The sequence below is a fragment of the Phaenicophaeus curvirostris genome, chromosome 4 (genome assembly GCF_032191515.1).
Source record: "Phaenicophaeus curvirostris isolate KB17595 chromosome 4, BPBGC_Pcur_1.0, whole genome shotgun sequence".
NCBI classification, from domain to species: Eukaryota; Metazoa; Chordata; class Aves; order Cuculiformes; family Cuculidae; genus Phaenicophaeus; species Phaenicophaeus curvirostris.
This window is the reverse complement of record NC_091395.1, coordinates 30081537-30108686: the sequence shown is the minus strand read 5'-3', so window position 1 is coordinate 30108686 and position 27150 is coordinate 30081537. Positions and strand designations below refer to the sequence as shown.

Genomic DNA, 27150 nt, shown 5'->3' with positions numbered 1-27150 from the left:
TGCTTTGAATGCCTGTGGGAGGTGTAGACAACATCGGTGCTTTGCTTCAAGCTACTGAAAAATTTTATGCAGTGAACAGTGCACCATGGGTACAGAGCTAGGGCTGTGTTATTTCTGGTATTTTCCTCGTGAGAATACCAGCTGGCTCACGCAGCAGTGATCTGTTCCACTTGAATTCCGGAGCAAACGGCTGACAAGGAATCTCTCCCTCTCTTAATGTCCTGGGCTAAGGCCAATGCTAGATCTACTGTTTGCTGATGTGCAAACGATTTGGTACTGTAGTGGACATGTTACACCTATTTTTCTTGCATGAAGCAAAAAGATTATTCTTGATGCTTTCTAGACTGTTTTTCCTTTTTGAAACAAAATACAGCTGAAAGTTAAATTGTTATCTATAAATGAACACATGCCATGTTTATGACTAAATCCTGGTATTTAGTGTGACGTTCAAACATAATTATTTTCCTTAAAGCCTAAATTGAGCAAAATTTTCTGCAATCTTTAAGCATCATAGAAACACCCTCATGTAATTAATGAGCAGAAGTGAAAGGGCTAAAAGATGTGAGGGAAGAATAACGCTATTTGGTGCTTTTGAATCCTACCCAGTCATGACATTTTAATCGTATACCAAGAATATAGTCCTTGATACTTGTATTTCCAGGATATTATTTATACTTGTAACTGCTTCTAGTTAAACTATTAAGTATTGTGAATACCATACGTTGTAAGAAATGCATTGTATACTTCTCTAGAATCCTGATAAGTGATAGAGGGGAGAGATACAGTTTCTCCTCTGTTAAAAAAAAGCAACCCAACCTACCAAAACCTAGTCACCTGAGTGTGGCTGATGTGTCAGTGTGGTATGGTCCTTACCTTGTTTCTGATCCCTTTGCTGAATATGTAAACGTTAGTTGTTTAACTTCTTTAACTTCTCTGGTGTATGTACAGGCTGTCAGTAAGATTGCTTCACTTCTGCCCTGATGCATTGTGTATTATAATGAAGTGCTTTGAGATAACCTTTGGTGTGATACAGAGGCATTTGAAGTAGGGAATGTTTTAAATGTAGGTAGGAGAGAACTGTGTCCCCTAGGTTTCTAGAGATCAGTTTTCCTCTTTTAAACTGCAGTTCACCTAGTGCAAATGGGATGAATTTACATACCCATTGGTAATGAATGAAAGAATGAGTTATATGTGACCTGTGTCATGTTAACATTTTCCATTTGGAGAATTTAAAGTCAAAAGAGAATATAGAGACAACTTATCTCCAGATGTCTTCTTTGAATGTTTGTAACACTTGGAGTTTCATCCCAGCACTGGGAATAGCCATTACAGACTTATAAAATAGCTGTCTTCAACTGGTACAAGACCAGTCAAAATAAGAGATAGGGTTTTGATGTGTGTTTGGCTTCAAATTTATTTATTGCAAATTTATCTGCCTGCTTCTTCTCTTGTTTCCCGAAAGAAACATTTGAAAATAAAAATAGGCCTGGGCTGCAGGACGCAGCATACTGAAAGAAATCCCATGTCTTACCTTGGGTTACCTCAGTCCTTGGATTCTGCATTATTTTTTTCCATTTATATATATAAAAAGGTATTTTGCCCAATTGGTTTTTCATAAAGACTTAAAAATGTGTGGAGTTGTGTGTGTGATTTTTAAAGATCCAGCTCTGCCCGTGTTGGTATTCTTCTTTTGTTTGTAAAAACTGTAGAGAAAAAATAAACTCCAAGCAAGTGTGAACATGGTAGTCGCTTATAAAAGTTTGAGCTGAGAATAGGGTTGTGGTTGCTATTCCACAAAATACCTTCTTGAGCTCTGTATCAGACTGCAAAGGTTGTACACACAAGGAAAGAAAAGGGAAGAGTGTTATTCACAAAAGCAAGTGGAGCTGTTATGGATTGAAGGAATTATGGTCGTTTTGTTTGCAAAACCAAATTGCTTCAGTATTGACAGTCCCATATTTCCTAGCTAAGTGCTTTCTATTGTACAGACATTTGGCTTTGCTAGTATTTCTAATAAGGCACTATTAATACAGTTACATTGTCCTTGATAATAACCAGAGCCCTGAGTATTTATATGCAGGAGTTTCTTCATTTGCTTTTGTTATAAATGTAAAACTATATTTTAATGGCTTTTTGGCTTTTATGTTCCTGTGTACAGGATTGCTGACACATAGTGACCTCTGCGAGCTGTGCACATAAGAACAAGTCACAAATGTACTGGAGAGACAAATAATATTGGTCTAAAATTGTAACAGTATTGAAGATGGTAATGCTTAAATGCTGAGGACAACATAGTGCTGGAATCTGAATGATGGCAGTGTAATAATTTGTGTGGGAGCCACATTAGCCAGTGGGCTGGAAGTCTGTGCCTTACAAGTGCATCAGGTGCATTAGGACCTCTTTTGACTAGACACAAATAAAATATTTATTTTCATGGGATTTTTGTGGGCATTTTTTGTATCCTAGGGTAAATTTAATTTCTGTGTAAGTATGAAGCCAGCTAGTCTACAGAGACTGTCAGTCATGTGGTCCTTGACTCCTGCCATATAGTAGTGTTCACGTGAGGTACGTTCGCAGGTTCAGATTCAAGTGTTGGTCCTGTCTGTTTTGCTACATTACATGCTTCAAAGCATTAAAGAAAATGTATCATCTTCCTTAACCTGTGAGCACTGCCTACACATTATACTGCTATGGAGGCAAGAGGAGGGAGCAGATGAGTATTGAAGTTCTGCTCTTTCATTTAAGGTTGAGGCCTTTCAGGTGTGTGTCTTCTCATTTCCCTATTTCAACTTGGATAGGTAATTCAGTTTTGTTCTTTGAGTGAAAGCTATTGTTTGATATTTCTAGGAGGTATATCTTTAAGGAGAACACCTTTAGGGAACCTTTGTTTAAAAAGTGTTAGGGAGTAGCAGCAAGTTGGTTATTTATAAAGGGAATGTGTTTACTCACCCATGCATTACAATTCTTTGTTGAATAAGCATATGTTAGCTTTTGGTATGTACATGTAATTAATATAACAGGAGAATTCACAAAAAATTTAAAGTCCTAAATTTTGCTCCAAAGGCAATGGGAAATGTAAAAGGTGCTGACTTGCTTTTTCATGCTTGCAATCAATGAAAAAGTAGATGCATGGCTCCATCTACTGGAATTCAAAACCACCGATGTTCTTTACTGAATGCACTGTGCTCTGGCACACTTGTGTCAGTAACCGCTTGGCAGAAGATGAAATAAAAAATACTGGGTTTTATTTTTCAGCTGGTGGATTAGTGGGGTAGATTTCTCTGGAGATACTAGTGTAATATTTTGACAACTTTACCTGTTTTAAAACTTGTGGGTTTTTTTCCACTGTTGTATTCACTGTCTGAAAGTTAAACGATTTGTTTCTTTTGACAAAGTGCTTATTCTGTAATTCTTACCCTGTACATGTATGTATTTTATACACATACAACTCCTGTAAGCAAGAGAAAGACCTAATATTGTAGAGTTGGATAGTTCTTCCGAAGATCTCCTTTGAAGAGTAAGCCCCAAGTATAAAAAATTTGGTCTCTCTTTTTTCTTTGGCAGTTCAATACACGACTTTATGATATTTTTGAGATTAATTTGTATTTTGCAACATGTTGGTGTAGACCAATATGGAAGGCAGCTACTTCTGTTTGATTAACTTTTGGAACTGCTAGTAAGAGGTAAAATGTTTTGTTTATGCTTTGCCTGTTTCTCATTTGCATTGGTTTTAGCATGGGAGCTCAGAAACTGAGAGGTGTAGCCAAGATCTTGAGGAAGAGCAGATCCTGAAATAATCCACTATTACTCTGACTGCAATGCAACGTTTTTAAAATAGTTTACTTATTTTCCTGCAGTATATCAAACTTCGTCTTGTGCAATAGCAGATGCAAAAAATGTGCATCAAAAATCCATTCCATAAAAAACAAAAGTTGAATGTCTGTCTGCTGCAGCACTGAGTAAACACTTCAGTTTCAGCAATAACTGGATTTTAGAGTTAAAATTTATTACAAAATCATGGTTTGTGTATTTGACCAAAATTCAGACCTCCATGCAGAATGCTGTGTAGACTATTTTTGACTGTTCACTTTGTCCTAAACAAGGAGCCTGACCTAACTGAAAGCCCTCCTAGACTGTCATTTTTCCTTGATCCTTCTTGTTTACTTGACTTCTTGTTAGTATTCTAAAAACTCAGTAATTTATCTGAAGATACATAGAGCTATGTATTAGGTCCTAGATTGATTGTGTAGGATCAGAATTGTCCAGTTTAAATGTGAGTCATCCGACAGTCAACAGATGAAAAAGAAATAACAGAGAAAGACATTTTTGATGTTATGCCATTCCAAAGGTGTTTCTCTGCTGTTTTCTTTTTCATCTGTTGCAGCTTCTAAGAATCATGTCAGTAGGGATAAGTATGTCAGATACAGAAAATTAGTAGTTTCGTAGAAAGTATGTAGCTGGAGTGAATTTCACTCTGTTAGGGTTACTGCTATAAAGTGTTAGGCACGAGTCATTACACTAAATGTGGAGACTGAAAGGAAATGCCTCCTATTTTGCTCATAATAGGATATATGTGGCAGTTTATGGTTTGTTCTCCAGTGAACTGACAAATAAAGTGTGGGCAGAAGAGAGACTCATTGGAGTAAGTGTTCTTTCTGTGCATAAAATGCTTGTAGTCATTTAACGTATTTTAAAAATATACTGCTCATCTACTGCAGTTCTAAGACTGCATTCTGAAGTCTTTTTCAGCAGTTTTGATGCCCTCTTAAAATATAAGGAAGAGCTCTCACAATCTCTAAATAATCTTATGTTGTGTGTATGTGTATATCCAGACGTGTCAGCATGTCTGCAAGTACATGTTCACAAGAGCAAAAAACCCCAAACACAATAGGTCTCAAAGCGGTTAAAGAACAAAGTGAGATTTGTATGGGGAGGGTGGAAAGGGCAGCATGTGGGTTTCCAAAGCCCATTTTTAGTAAACTGCATTGTGGACAGATAAACAAGCTGGTAGAATGTAAGCCCCTATATGAGTTCTTAGGCTTCTCTGTGCTGTTGCCTCTACTTTTGCTCTTAAAGTGGTGTAAATGCAAACTAGCTTATGTGTCATTGAAATGGAAAACCTGGTTGTGCATCAGTTTGCTGGGTGGATGCAAAGTTATTCTGAAAAACTCTGTGTGAGCGCATGTACCATCTGTTCTGCCCCAATCCAACAGGATCCAAATTTGGGTTTCAATTGCAGGACCTGTGTATTGCCTTTGTTGGGTTTCAGCTTGTCAGAGATCACTAATGACTTCTAGGAATTAGTGACTGTTCCCAAGCCGTTTCTTTCATCTTAAACTACAAAATTGCTTATTGATTCCTGGCACTTGTGAATATTGTGGCTGCTGGCAATGCATGTTTGGACTAAAGCTGTGCTAGCTTAAAAAAAAAAAAGTTAACAACAGAAAGCACAGTCCAATGTCTAGTCAGGAAGAGTCTCTGAACTTTCCTTCACAGTAATATAACATTTATATACGTTAATTACTCCTTAAATATCCTGTTCTCATTTTTATTTATTTTTGTGTGTTTGTATGCAGTGTATATATACTGTTCATAGATACATGTGATAGCTGCATGATGTGTATTAAGTCGCTCGCTAGATGAATGAATTTGCTTTTGCACATGACAGACAAATGTTATTTAGATAAATGACATGATTTTTATTTGTATGTGCTGAACACTTGCGTCTCATGAAGCTGCACTGGAGCATTATACTTACAGCCTTTCTTGTTCTTGTGATTACATATGACATGTTTTTATTGCTCCCTCTATGGTCCTGTCTGTCACAGCAGTAGTTAATTGTAACAAGAAAAAAAAATGAAATAGAACTGGTGTATACATCATAAAGATTAATTTACTTCTAGTGCATCTGCTATATGGATCAAAATGAGTTTTTACTGCCTAAATATTCATAAAAATTGTCAAGTGTCTGTGTATGAAACTTTTCACTAATTTAAAAAAAAATGCAAAAAATCATTAATTACAAGCAAGTAGGCTACAAGAAGATTTCAGTGAAGTGTTCAAAGGAAACTTTGAAGTTCAAACCTAGAAACACAATCCCTTTTTTTGCAGTAAAATCCTAGAACTTAGAGTTCCTTAGGAAGAATTTTTGGTGGTGCATATTTTAGCTTCACTGCAATGCCAGCATTTTCTTTGCTGTAAGGTGATACTTGCAGCCTTTAGCAGGAACACATAAAGGAATTAAAAATCCAACTGAAATTGAAGATTGGCAAATTTTAATTGTCTTTCTTATGAAGATCTGCCTATTTAGGTACAAAAATTAATGGTTTGTTGTATTCAGATCATGAAAAATCAAGTCTCAGAATTCTAAGTGAGTTTATAGTTTATAAGGCTTGTCTTAAGAACTTAAAAAAACAAGGACTTTGGGTTATATATTTGTATATCTTTTGGCATACAGATTTTATGCTGTTGCCCAGTGTGATCTGCATTCTATAATGTATCATATATAATTCTGTATCTCTGATCTATAGAATGTCTTTGCTCAGCTGCTGGATTTTCAGCACTACCTATTGAACACCACTTTGAAATTCTAAAGATCTTCAGTAATGCTTATGTAGCTGTACATAAAATTGATGTTGGCATCTCATGTATTTGGGCTGACTTAAAGCCTGATCTACTTAAAGTGGACTTTGAGGCTGACTAAATTAATCTTTTTTTTTTTTTTCCCTTCATCCTAGATTAGTTTATTGACTGTGAAGAACCACGGACACTTTGTGCTCTGATGGGGGACTCAGGATCCAGACGATCAACTCTAGTATCTCGCTTGCCAATATTCAGGAGAAGCATTAGTCGAAGACATGACTCCCTTCCTTCCTCACCTTCTTCTGCTAATGCGATTGGTGTCCACACATCCTCCCCATCCAGTACGAACTCCAGCTCAGGGAGCACAGGCAAGCGTCGGAGTATTTTCCGCACTCCTTCAATTAGCTTCCATAACAAGAAAGGGAGTGAGCAGAAGCCTGACTCAGCTAGTCAAAATGCTAACATATCAAATGGTGCCCAGTCGTCTCTTAGCTCTTTTGAAAAATTGAGCTTAGAGGAACACATTAAAAGCAGAGGAAGACATTCGGTTAGCTTTAGCAGCTCACGTAGCAAGAAAATAACAAGGTCTTTGACAGACGATTTTGAAAAGGGAAAGGAGTCTTCGGCTAATAAGAATGTCTTTATAAATTGCATAAGCTCTGGGAAGAATGAGGGTGATGATTCAGGCTTTGCAGAGGAGCAGAGCCGATACTCTGTGAAACAATCCACACGAAAACTTCTCCCTAAATCTTTCTCATCACACTACAAATTTTCCAAACCGGTTCCGGAGACTCAGTCAGTTTCTTCTGTGCAGCAGTCAAGGTGCTTGCTGGAGATTAAATCGTATGTGGAAAGCGAACCTGTGATAGCCAAGTCCTCTCCTCCATGTTCGGCTGAGACAACAGAGTGCATGGGAAGCTCCTTGCAATCTCCACTGCTCTCTACTGACCTCACGGCTGCCCAGACCCCCTCTGACTTTGTTGCCCTGACAGAGGACTCCATTTCAGAGGTTGATGCTCTGCCTAGCAATGGGACTAGGGCACTACTTACAGAGGATTTTGGCCTCAATGTCTCTACCTCTCAGATCATCTTTAATTCTGCTGCTGCTGCTGCTCCTGCAAGGGAAACAGATATTGTGGAAAGTACTGGTCATTCTGGTGTATCTCCTGTGAGTCACACAAGCTCATGTAGTGTTGAATCTAATACCTTATTCAAAACCTCAGCTGCTAATCAGACACGAGTATTGTTGCAAGCCAATGAGCTACATGTTAACAATGCCAGGCACACAGGAGAAATTAACGCTGCAAATGCACATTTAGAAACCTTTGCCTTACAGCATAGAGAAGGACCAGTAATATTCTCTCCAAAGGCACAAGGATCGAGTAGGGACAGAGATGAAAGCACACTGTCTCAGCACATGGGAAAGCCAATTCCTGTAATGGAGTCTAAGATTGTTCCATGTTCTGAACCTCAGTCCTTTAAAGCACAACAGGGTTATGAAACAAACCATTCTAAAGGTATGTCTTATGGTCTTTTCATTGTTAAAGTTATGAATTGTGCCCTGCTCCCAGAATTGTAGGTATTAAAACAAAAGTCTATTATTTTTTGAGTTTTGTGTTTTACAGCTCACTAACACCTGTCAGTGTTGTTCATAGCTGTGTTTTCCTGTGGTAGAAAATGAATTAATAAACAGGGTATTGATTCTTACCTGTTGTCAAAGGCTGTAGCTGGGATTTTGGAGGCATGCCTATTTTCGACTTGAGCCAAAGAGTTGCATTGTTTGAGAGGGAAACATTGCCAGAGAGTTCTTTTAATCTGGTTATGAAAAATCAATTTTTCTTATATTGATCTGGGCTTTGACATTTCCTGACTCTTGCTTCCTGTATTCAACTGATGTTACAGAGTAGCTTGGAGTGGATGTTTTTGTGGCAAAGTATGAGACATCCTACTTCTGCTTCCATCTGAAATAACATTGTGCAATTGTGCAAGTTCTCATTATCTAATCAATGAAATGGAGAGAGTTAATTACCATCTAAATTTCACACTGGATCTTTAGCTGATGAACAGGAATTTTGAAATATTAACAAGATTAAGCATAAAGGCTATGCCTAGAAATCTCAGTCTATAGAGATACAGATTAATAAAGGCACGAGGCCCTTGAGTGAATCATGGAATCATAGAATAACCAGGTTGGAAGACACCCACCGGATCAATCGAGTCCAACCATTCCTATCAAACAATAAACCATGCGCCTTAGCACCTCGTCCACACGTGCCTTAAACACCTCCAGGGAAGGTGACTCAACCACCTCCCTGGGCAGCCTGTTCCAGTGCCCAGTGACCCTTTCTATGAAAAATTTTTTCCTAATGTCCAGCCTAAATCTCCCCTGGCAGAGCTTGAGGCCATTCCCTCTTGTCCTGTCCCCTGTCACTTGGGAGAAGAGGCCAGCACCCTCCTCTCTACAACCTCCTTCCAGGTAGTTGTAGAGAGCAATGAGGTCTCCCCTCAGCCTCCTCTTCTCCAGGCTAAACAACCCCAGCTCTCTCAGCCGCTCCTCATAAGGCCTGTTCTCTGGCCCCTTCACCAGCTTCGTTGCTCTTCTCTGGACTCACTCCAGAGCCTCAACATCCTTCTTGTGGTGAGGGGCCCAGAACTGAACACAGGATTCAAGGAGCAGTCTCACCAATGCCGAGTACAGAGGGAGAATAACCTCCCTGGACCTGCTGGTCACACCGCTTCCGATACAAGCCAAGATGCCATTGGCCTTCTTGGCCACCTGGGCACACTCTTGGCTCATGTTCAGTCGGCTGGCAACCAACACCCCCAGGACCCTCTCCTCCTGGCAGCTTTCTAGACAGACTTCTCCTAGTTTGTAGCACTGCATAGGGTTGTTGTGCCCCAAGTGCAGGACCCGGCATTTGGCCTTGTTAAACCTCATGCCATTGGACTCAGCCCAGCGGTCCAGCCTGTTCAGATCCCTTTGCAGAGCCTCCCTACCCTCCAGCAGATCCCCACTCCCACCCAGCTTAGTGTCGTCTGCAAACTTGCTAAGGGTGCACTCAATGCCTTCATCCAGGTCATTGATAAAGACATTGAACAGGGCTGGACCCAGCACTGAGCCCTGGGGAACCCCACTTGTCACTGGCCTCCAGCTGGATTTCGTACCGTTTACCACCACTCCCTGGGCCCGGCCATCCAACCAGTTTTCCACCCAGGAGAGTGTGCACCTGTCCAGGCCAGAGGCTGACAGTTTCTCAAGCAGAATGCTGTGAGAAACTGTGTCAAAGGCTTTACTGAAGTCCAGGAAGACCACATGCACAGCCTTTCCCTCATCCAGCAGCCGAGTCACTTTGTCATAGAAGGCGATCAGGTTAGTTTGGCAAGACCTGCCTTTTGTGACCCCATGCTGACTGGGCCTGATCACCCGGTTCTCTTGCATGTGCTTCGTGATAGCACTCAAGATCCCCTGTTCCATGACTTTGCCTGGCGCTGAGGTCAGACTGACAGGCCTGTAGTTTCCTGGGTCCTCCCTGCGACCCTTCTTGTAGATAGGAACAACATCAGCCAGCCAGCCTCCAGTCCAGCCTGCAGCACCTGGTACTTGTTCACCAGGGGGATCTGGGGTTTTGGTGTCTGGGTGAGAGGAGCAGGTTTCCTTTGTCTGGCAGGAACTTGCTGCCATTCTCCATCTCTTGTTCCCCCAACCTTGCAGTTTGCAGGTGGATGGTGTTTGGACACACCAGCTCCAGCAGGCTGCTGAGTTAGTGAGAGGGCACTACTCCACTGGTCTATCTCCCTCTCACACTCCCTTATGGTTCTCAGCCTCTTTACCTCCTCCCTTAACTCCTCCACCATGTGAAGGAGTTCCCCCACTCGAGTGCAGCTTTCACAAGTGGAGGTGAAGGACAACTGTCAGAAGACATTTATCTCTGACAGTTTTTTTCAAACCTTCCTGAAGACTGGTGCTTTCTTGCATAATTCTGAGTCTGTATCTGATGGTCCAAAATTTGTGAGAGTTAACAAGACTGCACTTATAGTGTTTGTATCAGAAGATGAACGAGTGTAAACTCAAATTCATAGGAGTTTTTGCTTTGACATTTGTCTTGGGGCGTAGATTATAAGCAATCAAAAGTAATCTTGCCTTTTGATTTGTTTGTCACTGCAAGGCTTGGTTGGATATTGCGTACATAAATGGCAACATAAAATCCAAATAATCCTCTAAATTAGCTTTCACCAGAAGAGACTCCTTTCCCTCCAAACCTTAGTCAACTGGGAGAAAAACAACATATCTTGATATATGTTACTGGTCTCTAGGTGGGTTGGTCTTCCTTGCAACATTTACTAATCCGTGAATGATCTCATCCTTTTGAATCTGACTGGAGTGTACTGCAGAACAGCAAATGAGCAGCTTGAAGTGGTGTTTAGAAAAACACAGTGCATTTGAAATGCATATATTAGCAGCTATATATTTAATCTGTATTTCTGGAAGGCAGCTCACTGGAGTCGAAACTATGATAGAGGGATTTTTGTAAATGGGATTCATGTTCACAGAAACGCTAGAGCTGATACTGCTCTATGTCAGGGTTTTATACTTCTGTTCAAAATGCAATTTTTTTAAACTGGTGTGATGAAGAATGTATTTAAAATTAGAAACTCACCAAGCATACAAGGGGACTACTGGAAAAAGATCTGAATTAGTGCTATATGAAGTGAAGCAAATACAAAACAAGCTTACATGGCATTCAGTAAGATACAGTTGTAAGTAGTTATATCTGTTACAGACAGACTGGTTTGAACATTTGATTTTGCTACAACAGTATTTAAAATCAGAGGTGAATGCAAGATATTTCTGTGCATTTTCTTTGGTAATAGATATTTTCTCTTCCATAGCTGGTCTCATAGTTGATGTCATTATAGATAGCATTGTGAACATGACATTCGTGTATAAGCAGGTTTGATGTGCCATATATTTCTTGGTATAACTTTATATATTTTTATGTATTATGTATTTTATTGAAAAGCCTTAGAGAAAATGTTGATTTTGTCACAAAAGACCAAAGAAGATAAGATTTTTTGTGTTACATTTATTATGCTTTTCTCTTTCCTTATCTCTAAATTTGCCCTAACATCTCAAAATGTAATTTTTCTCCTCTTTCCTGATGTGTTAATCTTCAACTGGAGTCGGGAACTGGCATTCAGCCTCCTGGCTTCAGGCTGGTTTTGCATCCTGGTTTAATCCCTTTTGGTTAAACAACAGACAGTTTCTCCATCGTCCACTTTTCCCCCTTGACCCAGGGAAGAGGTATCAGAAAGGAAAAGAGACCCAAAGATTGAAGTAGAAATAGTTTTAATAAAACAGTAAACCAAGTATTACTACTACTCCAACTAACATACAAAATATAGAAAGCAAATAATGATGGAACGCGTGCTACAAATGACAGATTCCAGATGGCAAACACTGCAAGCACAGCAGTTCAGTGGTGCAGATGGCACAGCCTGCACGGAGAGATCATGAAAAACAGAACTGGACTCAGAGCAGTAGCTGGACTCAAAGCAGCATAGTTTATGGTATGGAATGCTTCCTTTGGTCTGTTTGTGTCAGTTGTCCTGGATTTACTCCTGCCTAGCATTATGCACCTGGTTCCTATGAAACTGCATAAGTCCTTGGGTTTAATGGAAACCTACATTCCATGGCTCACCATAAAACTAAACCAGAGTGTCTTATCACCTTTATTCCCACTCTAAACTTAATGCTTTAGCTACCTAGAAATGCAGTTACTTAAAAATGTGGTTTTCTGAGAAGAGAATTGATTCTGTCCCAGCTGAAAGCAAGACAGTATCCACCCCTTATTCCATACCATTTATGCTTGAATAACCACTTCTTTTCTTACCTTCTGCTATATATACACACATTTAAGTCCAGCCGTTACAGATGGACTCATTATTATGTTGCATCCCATCCTTAATGTCCTGAAGTGTTATGGGCCTGTTGGGTTAAAAATAGTTCACATTTATGTTGCCTATCCAGGTCTACTTGAGACACTTGCTGATTGATTTGATGTTCCTTAGTGGCTTGACTCTTGAGTATGTGAACATCTATAGGATGTACTTCTGCAACCAGTCTCTGTAACTAGGCAGCAGTGTCTTGCCACAATGGGGCAGCCCAGGTGGGTTCACCTCTGCTGCCAGTTGTTTTAACTACCCCCATAAGGTATTCACTACCATCCATGAGTCAGTATAGAAATTAAATACTGGCTTTTTTTTTCTCGTTCAGCAGTGTCTAAGGCCAGCTTGGATACTGCTAGCCTTAAAAGCTTGGGTAGGTTTTCTCTCTCTCAGTTGACTTGCTTCATCTCATCTTTCAGTAGCTTCTGTGACTCATCACATAGGACTCCACACAGCAGCTTTTCACTTACAATGATTTCCAACAATACAACAGGATACATCAGTGAACAGAGCGTACCACTTTTCATTTTCTGGTATTTTATTATATGCTGGGGCCTCTTCAGCATGCCTCACATCTTCTGTGATGTCAGTGGGTCACCTTCATGAGCTACTCTTCTCATGTGCCTCTTCTTCAGCGCAGGGATGACTGATACCAGCATGGATTGGTAGCTGGTTTTAACTGTCACTGAGGTTTGAGCAGTTAATGGTCCTGTAGCAGAAACCTGCATAACTGCAATGCCCCTCATGGAGGTGGGAGTAGCTACGGTGCACGTTGCAGAAGTAGTAATAGCCACATTGCCCATTGTGAGGGCTATAGTAGCTGCAGTTGGTGTTTAGGTGGCTGCAGTGCCTGTTGTAGGGGCTGAAGTAGCTGCAATGAGGGTTGAGGTGACTACAGTGCCTGTTGTAGAGACTTGAGATGGCTGTGATGTTCCTCATGGGAGCTGCAATACCTGCAATGATCAGTCTGTACCAATGCCTTACTCTTATCAAGACCAAGATTTGGAACACATTCAGAAAACCTTATAATATAAGCATACTGGTTGGACTATCCAAAGGATATTCAAAATTCTCAAGAGCTGTTAGAATTAGCCTGTAGGAGAAGGGGAAGCTATAAAAAGATGCTTCCCCCGGAGCTCCATTTCAGAGGGTGAAACAGAAGTTGTAATTTTAAACGAAGTCCACCAGATGGCTCCCGAAGGACGCAGATGAAGCTACCGCTGCTGCTTTGGTTGGCACCCTGCCTGCTGCCACTACTATCAAATGACTTTATGATACTTTAAATCAAAGTTAAGCAACATAGCAGAGTGATATCTTTAACCTAATGCCCGGAGGTGATAAACTGCATAAAGACACTAACAAACAGTGTACACGGCAAGTAATGGACTGCTAAAGTAGACAGCTCTGCAATGAGCTCTAAAAATATGTGGGACATTATTGTGCCCAGCCAGAACCAGTTTGGCATAATGAATGCTGTTCATTTCTATTTTAACCTTTTGAGACCCCTGAATTAAAAATCTAAAGCTCTACCAACTGAGCTAGCTGGCCTCTCTTCATGCTGGAGCTGGGAGCTTCAAGACTAAGAATTTGAGGCCTTGCGAGCTGGTCTAGTCAAGCAAACTGGCCAGCTGAGCTTTCTGCACCTGCTTGAGTCTCTCGTTTTTGATGCTAAATTAACTGTCCAGGTTAAGGCCCCTCTGGGTGGCAGCTAACCAATATACATTTGCTTTATCACCCACTTATGCCCCTGATCTGGGGAAAGGGAATTGGGAAAGGAAATGAAGGACACAAAGACTGAAACAGAAATAGCTTTATTAAAACAACAGAACTACTACTAATACTACTACTGGACTCGAAGCATCACAGGAAGCCAGTCCTCAAGAGATGGTGGCTGTTGAGAAGAAGAGCTGTCCTGAGATATTTCTATAAGATGCAGCATAGTTTATGGTATGGAATGCTACCTTTGGTCAGTTTGTCTCAGCTGTCCTGGATTTAGTCCTGCCCAGCATTATGCACCTGGTTCCTATGATACTGCAGAAGTCCCTGGGTTCAATGGAAACCCATGTTCCATATCTGGCCACAAAACTAAATCAGAATATCTTATCACCTTTATTCCCACTCTAAACTTAATGCTCTAGCTACCTAGAAATGCAGTTACTTAGAAATGTAGCTCTATGAGAGTCATAGAATCATAAATGGTTTGGGTTGGAAGGGACCTCAAAGATCATCTAGTTCCAACCCCCCTGCCATGGGCAGGGACACCTCCCACCAGACTAGGCTGCCCAAGGCCCCATCCAACCTGACCTTGAACACCTCCAGGGGTGGGGCAGCCACAGCTTCCCTGGGCAACCTGTGACAGTGCCTCACCACCCTGATAGTGAAGAAATTCTTTCTCATGTCTAGTCTAAATCTGCCCCTCTGCAGTTTATGCCCATCACCCCTCATCCTATCACTACAAGCTTTTGTAAGCAGTCCCTCCTGAGCTTTCTTGTAGGACCCCTTCAGTTATTGGAAGGCTGATATTATAAAGTCTCCTCAGAGCCTTCTCTTCTCCAGGCTGAACAACCCCAACTCTCTCAGCTTGTCCTCATATGGGAGGTGCTCCAGCCCTCGGATCATCTTTGTAGCCCTTCTCTGGACCCGTTACAACATTTCTATATCCTTCTTATGTTGAGGATTCCAGAACTGGACACAATATTCCAGATGAGGTCTCACTAGAGTGGAATAGAGGGGTTGAATCACCTCCCTTGCCCTGCTGGCCACGCTTCTTTTGGTGCAGCCCAGGATACGGTTGGCCTTCTGGGTTGCAAGTGCACATTGCCAGATCATGTTGAGCTTCTCATCAATCAGAAGAGAATTGATTCTACCAGTTCAGGATGCTTTGCAGGGCACGGATATAGAAGTGAGCTAGGAAGGCCAAATACAAACCAAAACCAATGTGTGTCCCTCTTGTGTGTAGTGGTAACAAAGCTGTGACCTGGCCCTACAAAGCCTGACCTTACCTCAGGATGCAGGGCAAGGCAGATTGGAGTTTGGCACCAGTGGCCCAGTGATGATTTCTCTGGTGGATTTCACTGGACAGCGGTTTGGAAGTGTCCTAGAACTAGAGGAGGGGAAAAGATGGAGCAGAGGTCCTTCTGGATTCTACAAGGAGCCACGAACTGAGCTGTGAAATGCTGAATGTGTCAGTCACTAAGGGCTGAACGGTGAACTGATGGCCCAGGTGGCACTTCGATCTAGGTAAGCAGGCTCTGCTTTCTAAAGAACATCTTATGCAATTGCTTTTCAATTTAAGCATTTCAGGAAAAGCACTGTTCTCATTAAGAAAATATTTCTGGAGAGTAATTCTCTGTAATGATGCCTGATTGCTTCTCTGTTTGTAGTTGATCTTGCCAATAGCTTCAGCCCATACCGAGAAGGCAGACTTGTTGAGAAACGACTGAGATCCTCTTCAGAAGGTACTGCTGGAGGCAGTCGGCTGGTCATAAAACCAAAGGATGAAAATACAGAAGAGCTTAACAGCCTACGAAAGCAAAGAGCAAGCTCATCCTCTTCAAAAATGAACAGCATGGTGAGTTTTTGTCCTGTATGTGTAAATATTTTGCTTTCCTTTGATTGATGTTACTATGAGAAGCAGCAACTTTACACGTAGTGGATGGTAATGAAGTGGGGTAAAAAAAACCCAAACCAGTTGTTTCAGGCTTTCAAAAATGTGATCTAGGCTCAGCTACAGATTTTTTTTCAGGGTATGACATTGTGAAAAAGCTTGCATATGTTCTATGAAGAGATTCTTGATGTCATGCTTTGCTGATTTGCCTGGGAGAAAAGTACTGGGAGAGGGAACTACAGCAAAATTCAGTATGACTGTTTCCGGGGTTAAATATAGTGGGCTACTCTGTGGTAACATTTTAGTGTACTGTGTTAATTATTTTGTGGGCTCATGTCTGGTATGAGTGAGATGAGATTCAGACCAAAATTTAGATAGAAAGTTGTCTATAAGGAGGTCTGTGTGGCCCCTTTTGAAACTGGTGACAAGTTTGAATGCTTTCTCTCTGAACACAAAATAAGGAGAAGAAACGATCCCTTCTGGGAACCTTTGATGGTCCTGAGGACTAAAAAAGCTAAGACAGATCAAAAAACTGTGGAAGAGTACTTTTGAAACCTTCTAGTGAAGCAACAGCAGAAGGGACTGACTGACTGACAGGATTGTGCTGTCCTGTAGCTAGTGAAAATAACCACTGTAAGATGACTGTGATTTATACTTTCACGTGTGCTCTCTAGTGAGACAAATAAAGAAGATTATGAGATAGAATATCTACAGCAATGACATGCAGTTAATTTTCAGAAAAATGAAGCTACTTGGGCAAGTCTGAGCTAAAGTTGGAAAACTGACATCACTTTAGCTCCAGCAACAGTAATGCAAAATTTAATTTGAAAAAACCCTCTTGATTTTTATTTTTTTTTTTTTTTGTCTACTGAACTATTACTCCCAGAGACACAGCATACAAATGAAGAGGTAGAATTGCTAAGTAGTAGAAGAAACCTTTGTGGTGTTAAAATGTATATAGTTTTAGTGTGTTTCTTTGTTTTTGCAGGAAGTTCATATCCAAATATCAGTGAATAACAACTTATTTTTCAAAGCCAAAAAGATGATGATTGGCAGCAGATTACACAGATGCAGCTCCTGCCCTAAAAACCTGGTTAAAACTGGCTTAAGCTGGTAAACTTTATTTGGGTTGTAAGGCAGATCTTTATGTTCATTTAAATAGTAGGCTAGAGGGATGCCATAGCACTTCACTCTGTTTAGCCCTGTATCAATGATAGGACTGAAAAGGTGACAACACACTAGCAACAGTAAGTAAGCAAAGTGTGTAAAGGGGGAAGTGGTGATTTGAATCCCTTTGTTTTGTCTATGAAATCTGTGAGGTTTTTTCCACTTCCATTAGCAAGTTTGTCTGCAAATTCACAAGTGTTTGCTTGTGCTTAGCTGTACTACAGTCACAGACCAAGATTTTTTTACATCAAGATTACTATACGTGTTTATGACTGAAGGTAAAATTATTCCTGCTTTCCCCCAAAACATATGGATATCAACTTCATATGTTAAAAAACCAAAATGCTAGATGAAAGCTTTTTTAGTAAGAAGTGAAATTTCAGAAAAAGTGAACCCCCCAAACCAACAGCAGTTCATGCTCCTCCCTCTCTGTCAATGACAAGGAAGCAAAAGAATAAGCAGAGTTCCCTGGAAGGAAAATTAATTAAAAATTGAAGAAATTGAATGTCTGGCATAGTACATACCTGAACTGTTAAAAGGCCCCTTCAAGACACTTGTCACAATCAGTTAATGTTTAACACCACAGCAGCAGGTTGTTACCAGTAAATTATCCTAATCAAGACTAACTACTGTTTAAAGAACTGGAGTTTGCTAAACGAAATGTCATTAGAAACCTTAACCTAACTTTCTTTTCTAGAAAATGGTGGTTACTCTTCTGTGGCCGTCTGTATTACTTTGTTCAACTTTTGAAAAAAATGAACCACAGGTGTTTTGGGTATGTCAGGTTCATGGGGGACTGCTGAGGCCTCCCTGATGAGAGCAGCGTTGTTGTTCAGTTCTGCTCTGCGGCACCGATCTATAGATAGCTGTGGATGTGAGTGGTTTTCTGACATTATCCAGACATTGTGTTAAGCTTTGTAGTGTGGAAGATAACCTTTTGTCACAAACTGAAGAAAGTCCTCCAAGACCCTGTTTGCTCTCTTTTTCTTGTTGACAGGCAGTGTGGGCTTCCGATGAGGGGCTGGCAGGAGCGAGGACCCAGAAGAACTGAGGGGATACTAGATTTTCTCAGGAGATGGGATGAGGAAATAAAGATTAGCATCTGCAAAACTAGTCTTCCTCCTAAACAACTTGCTTAGCAGAGTATTCTTGCATGATTGGCAAAGCTTGGATAGATGCGTGTCCTAAATACCAAGATTGTGGATTAAACCTATAAAGGTCACCATCTCCACCAAGAGTGGCATTAATTCACTTGTGAGATGCCAACTCATAAATGGGAAAAGAAAGGGAAAGAAAAAAGTCTTTCAAAACAGCTCTGCAAACATGACAGTTTCATAGTCATGTAAATAATGAACTGAAACAGAAGCTTGAGGTTAGTGGCTTGGATTGCTAATGATGCTTTTTTATCAGTTTCAAAGCTGTCTTTCTTGCAGTGTCAGATTTCTGCCACAAAATGGCACCATTTCACTAAAACTAGTTTCAGACTCTCATGTTACAGTAATGCAAAGGGTGAAAACTGCAATTCAGGACATGGTTTTTGAACACTTTAAATGTTGGTTAGCCTATGCATTGTAATAGACCCTTTTCAAATGAACGTGGTTGATACTGATGCAAATTAAAGAGATTCCTATTGCTATAGTAACTCTGGTCATTCATATGTTCCAACCATGAAGTCATCAGTTACCACTGTAAATATTTCGACATAACGCATAGACTAGTTAACCCTGTCTCAGAAGATTGATAGATGCTATGGCTGACCTCCCTGTTCTCCAGCTACATGCTGCTCTTCCAATGCTTAAGATAGGGAAAAACAAAAATGCAAAGCAGCATAGTAGACTACCTGAAGAACTTGAAATATGCAGCCCTGCAAGACTAATGAAAAGAATATAAACCTGGGTAGTTGAAATGTAGGATAGCATAAGAATAACTGCATTAAAAGAAAAAAAACAGGATCAGCCCTCAGATCACTGTAAATAAGTTCTTTAAGAGGATTAGGACACAAAACAACAGGAAAAAAGATTTGAAGTGCTGTAATACTTAAAATTAGCAGTAGAAACTGAGGACGGATCAGCAACAAAATTATCCATCATTTCTCATAGCAGTGGCTAACATGGAAATATGACTATCCTAAATATCATATTTAGCAGTATGAAAAAGGAGATAAGAAAAAAAATGCTGTTTTCTTAAAAAAAACCCCACATCGCTCATGAGATTTTGAAATGCTAACAAGTTGTGTTCAGTCATTAAAACCAGGTAGTCATGAAGGAAAATATGAATGAAAGTGGTTGTACGTTACTATGAGTTAAAAAGAGTTCAGGGGATTGTTGGAGTTCCTAGACCACAGTCCCAACCTTCAAGACATGATCTGCGCTGTGCTGTAGGCACACATGTTGTTACTCTGTGTAGATATCTGCCTATGTGCAGCAGAATGAGACTGAATTGCACTTATGTTCAGGTCTGTAAGAGCCACCTTTCTGCCTCTTCAATTATTTACAAAGAAAATAATTGTTTCTTTGTGACTGCTCCCTTGTTCACACTTGGCTATTCAGCATATGTGCTATATGACTAAAAGAAACCTCATTTTTCAGCACTTCGCTGTCGGAGTGGGTGCACACTACCACTGTCCTCTCTGTTCTGCAGGTGAGCGTTTCTCAGGGTAGTCTTGAACAAAGGTTTTTCTTCAGTTTTACATATCTTGTCCAAATCTTGCCAGTTTTCCGTTTCTTAAATTCAACTACAAGTTTTTATCCTTGCAGGTAAAAATTTTTATGCTTGCTTTCAGTACTGCATCATCCTCTCCTTTTGCCTAGAGCAAGGCAGCTTTGCCTACTTGTGTCAGTCCAATTAGAAATGCACAACTTATTTTTCCAGATTGTTGCTTCGACTGTGCCATTTCTTTCTTTGCATCTTTTCCATTATTCCAATTTATTAGATAAAACTGCTCATTGCCAGTTAAAGGACTTGCGTGGCCTAAGGGCATCTGAGCCTTTTTTCCTCAACTTTAGCAGTGATACAAGTCTCTAGTGCCCACTTGTCAATATGTCAAATAGTTGCATTCATATTTTCTCCTACACTGCCTATTGTGAACTAGAGTAACTACTGCAGTTGCTACAGAACTTTCCTAATTTCCTTTTCCAGTTTTCTTGTTTGTTTATCCATCTGACACACAGACAAAATCCTCTTTTCGTCATGCTTGTACTATGCTTACTATGTGGGGATGCTCTGAGTATGTAACATCTCAGTAAGTATATTTATGATATAAATTAAGAACGGTATATGCAAAAAATGATACTGTAATACAGGGTAGGATTTGATGGGCTACTTCATTGGTTTACTTGGATAATGGGAGTCATTGAATATGTCTGTTAAACATTAGATTTTTATATTTAATAATTGACTAATTTAGTGTAGAGAGGACTGTCTGGAGGGCAATAAAGGTAGCTGATTGACACAGAATTAGTGAGATGCTACTAGAAGAGCTAATAAGTGCAAATATTTGAGATTCCTAGTGTATCTCTTGTAGCAGAAATGCAAAACAGGTCACCTTAATGGAAATATGTTATTGCCCCTGTTTGTGATAACTATCTAATTAGCAGCTAGTGTCTAAATTTTACTTAGGTGTCCTGGATAGTCTGTGTGAGTCACTGTACCCAGTTTTTTTTTTACCTAGGTGATTTGGGATGACTTAGCAATTAATAGTCAGGTTTCTAGTATACTTCAGAAGTGGTATTTGCAACGATGGAGCAATTATCTAAACCACTGTATTCAAATCTATCCTTGTGTTTGATATTGCAGGTTATGAAGCAGTATCCAAATCTGCAGCTTATGAAAGTGTCATCATTGTTTCTTACTGATTACTTTATTTTTAATGATTCCTAAGTAGCCTTATTATCAAGCACCAGTTCTAACCTAGTTGCTATGTCATGTGAGCAACAACAGGATCCTATGCCACCATTTATGGTTGGACTCGATGATCCTGTGGGTCTTTTCCAACCTAGTGATTCTGTGATAGACTTCACTGAATATAGATGACTAAGGACTAAAATGGGATTTTATGTTCCTCTTGTCTGTGCTGAATAGTATGATATTTTGCTAGTGTCTGATGAAACACCGAGCGTGAGTAGAACTAGGTTGGCTGCTCGTCTAGAGAGAATTGAAGTGATTTTCATATTGCCCCAGATTGCTTTCACTTTATTTTCTCCTGCTCTTTTCTCCTTGAGTATGGGCTTGATCTTCAGCTTCATACCTTCAGACAACCTATGCTGAGGTGATTTTTGTGCAGCCTGTGGCCAGCACATTAGGTGAAGGTGCTATTGAAATTACGTGAGTTCATAGTTTATTGAGTTATAGTGGGTGACCAGTAGACTTAAAAGTGGGATTGAAGGTGGTCGGTTTTGTGACCTGCAAATGTGACTTGTAGAGGCTTGAGAAAACCCTGTGGGATATACTTGCCATCTACAGACTGGAGACACATTAATGATTAAAGTCTTAACAGCAGATAAGCTTTTGTCTTGACAGCCTGCACTGGAAAGGCAGTGAATGAAGGGCTATGGAGAGGATTTGGGTGCTTAGCATTTCAGTTTTGGTTCAAAACAAACCCCAAACAAAACAGCCTCTTTCAGATATACCAAAGCTCTTACAAATATATGAACCAGGTAAGCAACATGTATACACTCCTTCAATGTCCTCTGTGCAGCCTTCTTCAGAACTAACAAGGTTATGTTTTCTCTGGATAACTGCAGCCTGTTGTTACCTTATTACGGATACATTCTCTCTGGTATCTGTAATGCTCCCAGTGGTTTTTTTTTTTTTTTTCATAGTTAAAATAGATGTTACATTTTGTTCTGTCACTGAATTATAGGATTTCTCCTTAATACAAATTCATCTCTGCTATGCTGGGCTTCTCAAGGGAGAATATTTAGGAACATAAATTCTTATTGAACTGTTCAAGCAAACTCTCTAAGGCATTGTTTCACCCTTCATGTGAAGTGGACTTGACAGCATTCATTTATAACTAGCTTTGTGCTAATATAACAAGATTTCCCCTTTTGCAATGAATTTGGTGTTTTGCTTCTTTGTGGAGAGAAACTGTGGAAGCCACTTAAAGTAAGAACTGTCAGGACTACTTTGATTGTATAAGGCTGAACAGTGCTATCTAAATAGGAATAAATTGCTCATTGTAGGTATGTAGCAATTTGGACCTTATATTAATGTAGCTTGGAGAAAGTGCCTTTCACATACTATTAGCATAAAAAAATGGAAACAGCAAATTGGGTTTTAAGAATTTTGTCTGTGATTTTTAGGTCAAGTCAACTAGAAGCTTGTCAGCTAAATACCCTGTGGGAAATTAATTGATGTATTGTAATATACACCTCTTAACATATTAAGAACTTGTAAAAATAAGATTAGAATTGTTAGAGACTTGGAATTCTTGATATAAGTAACTAACAGAAATTAATTTAGAGGTGACTTAATACTTAAGCTGTAATGTTCTAGGCACTTCTTGAAGGCCATATTCATTATAGCCAAAAAAAGGGTAAACGGTTATTCTGACATTGATGTAATACTTCTGATTAAATAGTGTTATGTTAATACACATACAAGGTAGAGTGAATTATTAGCAAATTTAAATCTCAGAGTAATCATGATAGTAGACTGATGTGTTGTAACACAGTGAAAGTAGAAAAGAATTGGTTCTTTTAGTTCTGTCATGGGTTAAACCGATGGGCAGATCAGCACCATGGAGCCACTCACTTCCTTCCTTCAGCAGGATGGGGAGAAGAATTGGAAGGATAAAAGCATGGAAACTTGTGGGTCAAGATAAAGACAGTTTAACAGGTAAAGCAAAAGCTGCATGCACAAGCAAAGTGAAACAAGGAGTTTATTCACCAGTTCCCATTGGCAGACAGACGTTCACCCATCTCCAGGAAAGCAGGGCTTCATCACATGTAATGAGTGCTTGGCAAGGCAGGTACTATAACAGTGGATGCCCTATCCTTCCTCGTTCTTCCCCAGCCTCATATGCTGAGCATGATGTTATATGGTCAGGGATATCCCTTTGGTTAGTTGGAGTCAGCTGTCCTGGCTGTGTCCCTTCCCAGCTTCTTGTGCACCTCCAGCTTGTTGAGGTGGTGTGAGAAGGAGAAAAGGTTTTGACTCTGTGCAAGCACTGCTCAGCAATAACTAAAGCATCCCTCCCTGTGTTTGTGCATGTGTGTTTGTGACTGTTTTGATCACAAATCGAAAACATAGCATCATGCAAGCTACTATGAAGAAACTGATCGCTCTTCCAGCCAAAACGAGAACAAGTTGGATAGCTGATATTTTCTTATGAAATTCTAATGTAAGGTGTACTTGCTGTAAGTATTGTCACTGATCTTCATCTGGATATTGAAGCATTGACCGCTACCCACTGGGTGTGACTATCTGGTCTATTTCTTATCCATCAAATAGTTCATCTATCAAATCTATTTGAGAGGTTGAGAGGAAGAGAGGTTGCTAGTGAAGACTGAGACAAAAAAAGTTGTTGAGTACTTCAGCCTTCTCCTTTTCTGCTGTTGCCATCTTGGCAGTCTCACCAGGGCAGGTACACTCTTTTTGACCTTTTTTTTCTGATTTACATGATTGTAGAAACACTTCTTGTTATTCTTTGCATCCCTCGCCAAGCTCTGCTCCAGCCATGCCTTGGCCTTCCTGATCCCATCCCTACACAACTGAGCAATGTCTCTATACTGTTCGCAGGATACCTGGCTCTGCTTCTACTGTCTGTGCATTGCCTTTTTGCCCTTTAGTTTGAGCCACAGATCATGAATTAGCCATGCCGGCCTCTTGCTTTTCTTGCCAGGCTTGTTGCACCTGGAAATGGCGAGCTCTTGTGCTCTATGGAAAACTAAAGGTTTGCCATCTCAGCTCTGCTCCCTTGTCCTTGAGGGCCATTTCCCAGGGGGTTGTATCAACTAATTCCTTGAAGAGCTGGAATTTTGCTTTCTTGAAATTCAGGGTCCTGACTTTACTCTTTGCTTGATCCATATCCCTCAGGACTGTGAACTCCACCAGTGTGTGATCACTGCAAGAGTCTGGCTCTGTCTTCATTGCTTCCTGTGACCACCTTCATATATCAGATGATTAAGGGCATTTGATACTGGGAAGATACGTTCCTTCCGTGCACTGGGAGATTACTGTCATGTCTTTTATCTTGGGAGATGCCCTTAGCTCTGGCAGTACTTTTGCAGCTGTGTTATGTCTTCTCAGGTTATCATGTGCAAAATAATGCGTACAATAGGAAACCAGAAAATACTAGATGGTTTCTTTTAAGGTAAACAGTTAATGGAGAGCTAATTCACTGAAGTTGAAATTTGTGACCAGTGAATACAAATCAAACAGTATCTTAGGGTTTTCATTCTGTAAGTCAAATGATTCACAGATAGTGAGCACTCATTTGTTTTTAATAAAAAGAAAAATTGAAAATTGCCCCAGTCTTATCCACGGAGTGACTAATTTAGCTCCTGTCCTTTGTTTTGCACATATTTTCTTGATGCGTATGTCCCTCAAACACAGTGCCCAAGAACATTTTTGTGGTAAGAATTCTGCAATGCTTTCCCCTAAGTTACCTATTTGTATTCTTTTGCTTATATGAGAATAAACTCAGAATAAATACTGTATTTTTTACTGCAGGCTGTAGCAATTCAGGATAGGGTTATTCTTCCAGGTCTTTGATCTCTTTTATGGATAAAAAGAAGGTAAGAAATGGAAGTGCTATTGAGTCACCTGTTTGGCCATCATATTTGCAGTCCTTCTTGTCTTTCCAGCTTGTTGCTGGAAATGATGCTAGGTGAACCCTGGGTTGAGGAGGTGGCAGTGGCTGGGAAACCAGCTGCAGCAACTCTAAAAGCTTGCCATTTGGAACATGAGTGTTTTATGATTTATAGTCAAATGCATGCTAGCCCATTAAGGACTCAGGATCATATTTTGCATGCTATATTACTGATTGATATATGGAAATTAGGTTTGAGTATTCTTATCTAGATTAATTCACCTTTAATGGAGGAATGGGTGAAAATATATTGTTCAGGAGAGGAATGAGGTGTTAAAGCACATTTTGTTGCCTCCAAGGTAATTTTCTGTATTCATAGCATTTATTCAGTAAAACTAATAAAATATATTGAAATAGCATAAGTCTGGTGAATAGCTTAATATAATTTTAAATTTTCATAACTCACTGACTAGTTGTTGTGATTAAAAAAAGCACAGAACACCCTCACCCCCCAATCATTTAGTTCATTAATACACTTTCAATTCGTGACAAGAATGTGTATTTTTGTATTTGAATTCTTGATAAAGAAACAAATATTTTGCCTTTTTGTGCTTTGAGAAGCTTTCTTGATTTTGGAGATTATTAGCATCAGATAATTGTCTAGGATTTATAGTTGCATAAACAGTCTGGATAGCTGTTATGATTCGAAGATGATTGGCAGTCAGAGGAGTATTGGTACTTGAGAAGTAGTTGTCAGTAATAGCTGGAGCAATTAATTCCATGACACTTAGTGTTTGATACCACAGAAAACTTGGGGAGGGGAGTCACAATGTTTAGTAACAGTCTGCTTTAGGATCCTGAACATCTGCAACAGGATGGGGAGTTTTAATCAATCAAGGTAATGGAAGTTTGTTCACCAAAGTCTATTTATTTCACTAAGAGAGATATCTTCAACAAAAAGAACTTCAATTTTTCTTACTTAATTGTCTTTTATTGATATCAATGTTTTAAGTTACTCCCACAATACTCACCTTGTTATGTCTGATCCTGTAAAACAGGCATCACTGTAGCAGAACTCATGTTTCCTAAAAATCATTCCTGAAAAAGATTCTTCAGTAGATAACTTTGGGGAGTATATCAAAGGAAATGAGGTTAGTTTTGACTGCTCCAAAAATCAGAACTTTACATTTGCATGAGAAGTCTCCTGTCATCTTTTTTTATTTTGGCATGTTATAGTTGATTAAAGTAAAACCCACCAGTTCTGACTTAATAACTCCAACCTGAAATGATAAGATTCTAAATGTTTAGAATGTGTTTTGAAGAAATGATCCCAAAATAAGCATTGTGAAACCCGTTTTGTAGAAAGTAAAATGAGTAAGTAGTGGGAGGAAACACTTGGTTTAAATGGAATTGTCTTTATGAATCTGCAGACTTGGCAGACTGTTATCCTAGCAGACTCGTCTTTATAATTTGCCAGCTTTTGGAGTCTGGCTCCTTGCTGGCGTGGAGGAAGTGGGGGTGAGGCCCACTAATCCAGAGAGGAGTAAAGAGAATAAAGAAGGATTGGGACATGCTGGAGGATGGGCTATTTTCCCACTAGAAAATGAGAATTAGGAAGTGTTGATGATAAGAGAGGAAGGGGTTGCAGGTAAAAAAACTGGGATTAAGTATGAGATGGAGTTCACTGAAGGTAACCTGAAAAACAAGTCATGAAGCATAGGGAATGAAAGAATTTTCAAAGAAATTTGCAGCTGGTGGAGCTCTGGAGGTTTAGAAGATGGGAGGTATATCAGTGGAAAGAGCTAGAAAGAGGTGAGAGGCTTTCTGTATTTTTGTAAATGAGGCAGGAGTTAAGGGAGAAGCTGTGAACTAAATGGGTCAAGAGCTGACAGAACTGGTTACTGAGAAAAAATTGTAACCTTTTGGTTACCTGAAATATTGAAATCCAGTGACTTAGCCTTATTTTCTATGGATATTCCCTCTAAGGGTAATTGTTCAGAGGAAAGTAAGGCAGCCTGTAAAATATGCATTGTTGACAATAACCTATCAGGCATTTCAGCTGAAATAGGGAAATAATGCAATTTTGCTGCTGAAA

The 27150-nt window shown here is 39.8% G+C and overlaps 1 protein-coding gene across 2 annotated transcripts in view; it reads left to right on the top strand.

Annotated features, from left to right (window-relative positions):
• The window catches only part of CCSER1 (coiled-coil serine rich protein 1), a 645248-nt gene that overhangs the window by 55897 nt on the left and 562201 nt on the right, over positions 1 to 27150 (top strand). For both annotated transcript variants that reach the window (XM_069855624.1, XM_069855625.1), the window contains exons 2-3: positions 6738 to 8099; positions 15912 to 16099. In XM_069855624.1, coding sequence (XP_069711725.1) covers positions 6782 to 8099; positions 15912 to 16099 — 1506 coding nt within the window. In that variant the 5' untranslated portion in view covers positions 6738 to 6781. The remainder of the gene's footprint in view (positions 1 to 6737; positions 8100 to 15911; positions 16100 to 27150) is intronic.